This window comes from Lipotes vexillifer, unplaced genomic scaffold (genome assembly GCF_000442215.2).
Source record: "Lipotes vexillifer unplaced genomic scaffold, Lipotes_vexillifer_v1.1 scaffold341, whole genome shotgun sequence".
Classification (NCBI taxonomy): Eukaryota; Metazoa; Chordata; class Mammalia; order Artiodactyla; family Lipotidae; genus Lipotes; species Lipotes vexillifer.
This window is the reverse complement of record NW_006797957.1, coordinates 1,043,308-1,045,799: the sequence shown is the minus strand read 5'-3', so window position 1 is coordinate 1,045,799 and position 2,492 is coordinate 1,043,308. Positions and strand designations below refer to the sequence as shown.

General features: G+C 45.7%; 1 protein-coding gene across 1 annotated transcript in view; it reads left to right on the top strand.

Moving 5' to 3' along the window:
• Positions 1 to 2,492, top strand: part of ADAM23 (ADAM metallopeptidase domain 23) — a 162,835-nt gene that overhangs the window by 181 nt on the left and 160,162 nt on the right. The window contains exons 1-2 of the mRNA XM_007469990.1: positions 1 to 233; positions 1,363 to 1,580. The exon at positions 1 to 233 is cut by the window's left edge and continues 181 nt beyond it. Of these exons, the coding sequence (XP_007470052.1) occupies positions 20 to 233; positions 1,363 to 1,580 (432 nt within the window). The 5' untranslated portion in view covers positions 1 to 19. The remainder of the gene's footprint in view (positions 234 to 1,362; positions 1,581 to 2,492) is intronic.

The window sequence follows — 2,492 nt, the reverse complement described above, 5'->3', positions numbered from 1 at the left end:
CGTCCGGGAGCTAGGAGCCATGAAGCCACCCGGCAACAGCTCCGGGCGGCCGCCCGTGGAGGGCTGCAGCCTCCCCCGAGCCTCCAGCTGCTCCCGCGGCGGCCCCGCCGGCCCGGCGCCCATCCGCGCCCCGGCCCGCGCGCCGCCCTGCCGCCTGCTCCTCGCACTTCTCCTGCTGCCTTCACTCGCCGCCTCATCCCGGCCCCGCGCCTGGCGGGCTGCTGCACCCAGCGGTGGGTATGGCCCAGGTGCCCTTTGCATTGCCTTGCCCACGGGGCCCTGCAGAGGAGAGCGAAGGGCACGCGGGTCCGTGCGCTCCGGACACGTCCAGGTCTCGGCCTTTCCGAGCCTCTCTCTGCCTGTCCACCTCTCTCATTCCCAAACCGGCGTTTCTTCCAGTTCACTTTTTGAAGTCCATTTTTTCTGTTGCATTCACTAAATTACTGCCGGTTCCACTGGAAGGTATTCAGTGGATGCGGGGTCCCCAACTGATCTCTGTGCAACTTGGGGAAACCGGTGGATGGGAAATGCAGCGAGGGAGCAAGTTTTTTCTTGGGTGGTGGAGCCTGAACGTGAGTGCGGGAGGATGTGATGAGAATAGTGGTAATGTGTTTCCTTAAATTGCCTAGTGGGTTTATTCACTGCTGCTGGAATTAAGGTGGGGGAGGGAAACTTCGGGGATATAAACCTTTGGCTTGTAATTTCTCAAAATGCTTGTCATTATAATGAACAATGAAGATAATATGATGTTCAATACATTGATGATTGGACATCAGTGACCGCAGATAGCTGGCCATAGGCAGGAAAGTAAAAAGAAATTGGAAAGCTGCCAGCATCTGCATCCCTCTATGGCAAAAGATTTTTGCTCATCTCAAAGTTAAAAGAAAAGGGAATTGTCCATTTTGTTAAATGAATCGGTTAACATTCCGTGTTCATGAGTTCCGCACTCAAGTTATGTGTGGAGCGTTCTTAGCTCTCAGGTGGGGATACTCTTAGTCCTAGTCCCACTGAGCTTCTGTCGACTCCCAAGGGGGGGAGGTGAGGGGCAGAATCCCTGAGCATGTTCCTTTAATGACCCTTCCTTCAAGTCCATTCCCCCTCAGCCCCACCACCAAGTCAGCCCCAGACTTGGAAGTATAGATTTAAGACTATAAACAGTACATTGTTGTATAAGCCTTATTGGCTGATAACCTATCCAGGCCATTTCATTGTTGCAATAACTTGCTTTCCTGTGTCTCTACGCCTTACCTGCTTAAAAGTAGAAAACTTTGTTTTTGCAATTAATGGAAAAATGCGTTTTAGTACTTATGTATTTATAGGGTATGTGTGTGTTTGTGTATGTTTGTGTCCCCCCCTCCCCAGCTCCGCATTGGAATGAAACTGCAGAAAACAATTTGGGAGTCCTGGCAGATGAAGACAACACATTGCAACAGAATAGCAGCAGTAATAGCAGTTACAGCAATGCAATGCAGAAGGAAATCACACTGCCTTCAAGACTCGTATATTACATCAACCAAGACTCGGAAAGCCCTTACCATGTTCTTGACACGAAGGCAAGACACCAGCAAAAACATAACAAGGTAGGCAGGGTCTGGGTATGCAAAAGTGGCTGCCATGAAGAGTTAGTTGGCCTTTGATTTGATTTTCTGCCAGAATCTGATTTCACAAATGTTACTGCAGCATTTTATTAGGAAACCAATTAATATCATGATAGGGGAGAAACTGGAGGTAATTAACCTGGGATCTACTGGGATAGGGTTGCTGTTTGTCTTTCCTCTCTGACACTAAACTGGAATTGGAATTTTCTTATCGCCTTATAAGTTTAACAGCTGAAATGTGGTCCATTTTTCTTGTAGGTGCATTGAACACTGAACAGTAGTTAAGCGAATATGTTGATGGTCCTGACTTTTATCTGTGAGGCTTTATGTAAGGGTGCAGTATTCTACCTCCCATGACGAAAACTGCTTTCAATCTGCACCCAAATTGCTATAAAAAGCTGTTGGGCTGCAGATTCCCCATCAGTCTTTCACTTAGAAATTGAGTGGTTAAGTTTAAACAACCTCTTTCTTTAGTTGGTCAGTAGGAAAAAAATACTTTTTTTTTGGTTATATTGTCATTAGGTAAACAATATGACATTTTAAAAGATTATGGTGAATATAAACAAACAATTTATATAATATAGAGACCAGTTTTGGTCAGCACAATCCTTCAAGACTTTATCTGCATTCATTGTGAGCAGTAGCTTTACTTGCAGATTGGCTCAGAAAGTGTCACTGATTTTTAAAAGGGCATTCAGTGGAAGATGAAGGTGCTTAATATCCAAAGAGTTCAAGGGATCTTTTTTTTTCCTGCTTACTAGTCATTATTTGAGTTAATAAAATTTTGGACCCCAAGCAGATGTCCACAATGGGTTATCAGTGCCTCTTTTCTTTATTAGGAGCAGAAAATAGAGTCCGTTTGTTAAATATTTTACTTTGGACTTGTAGGATCGG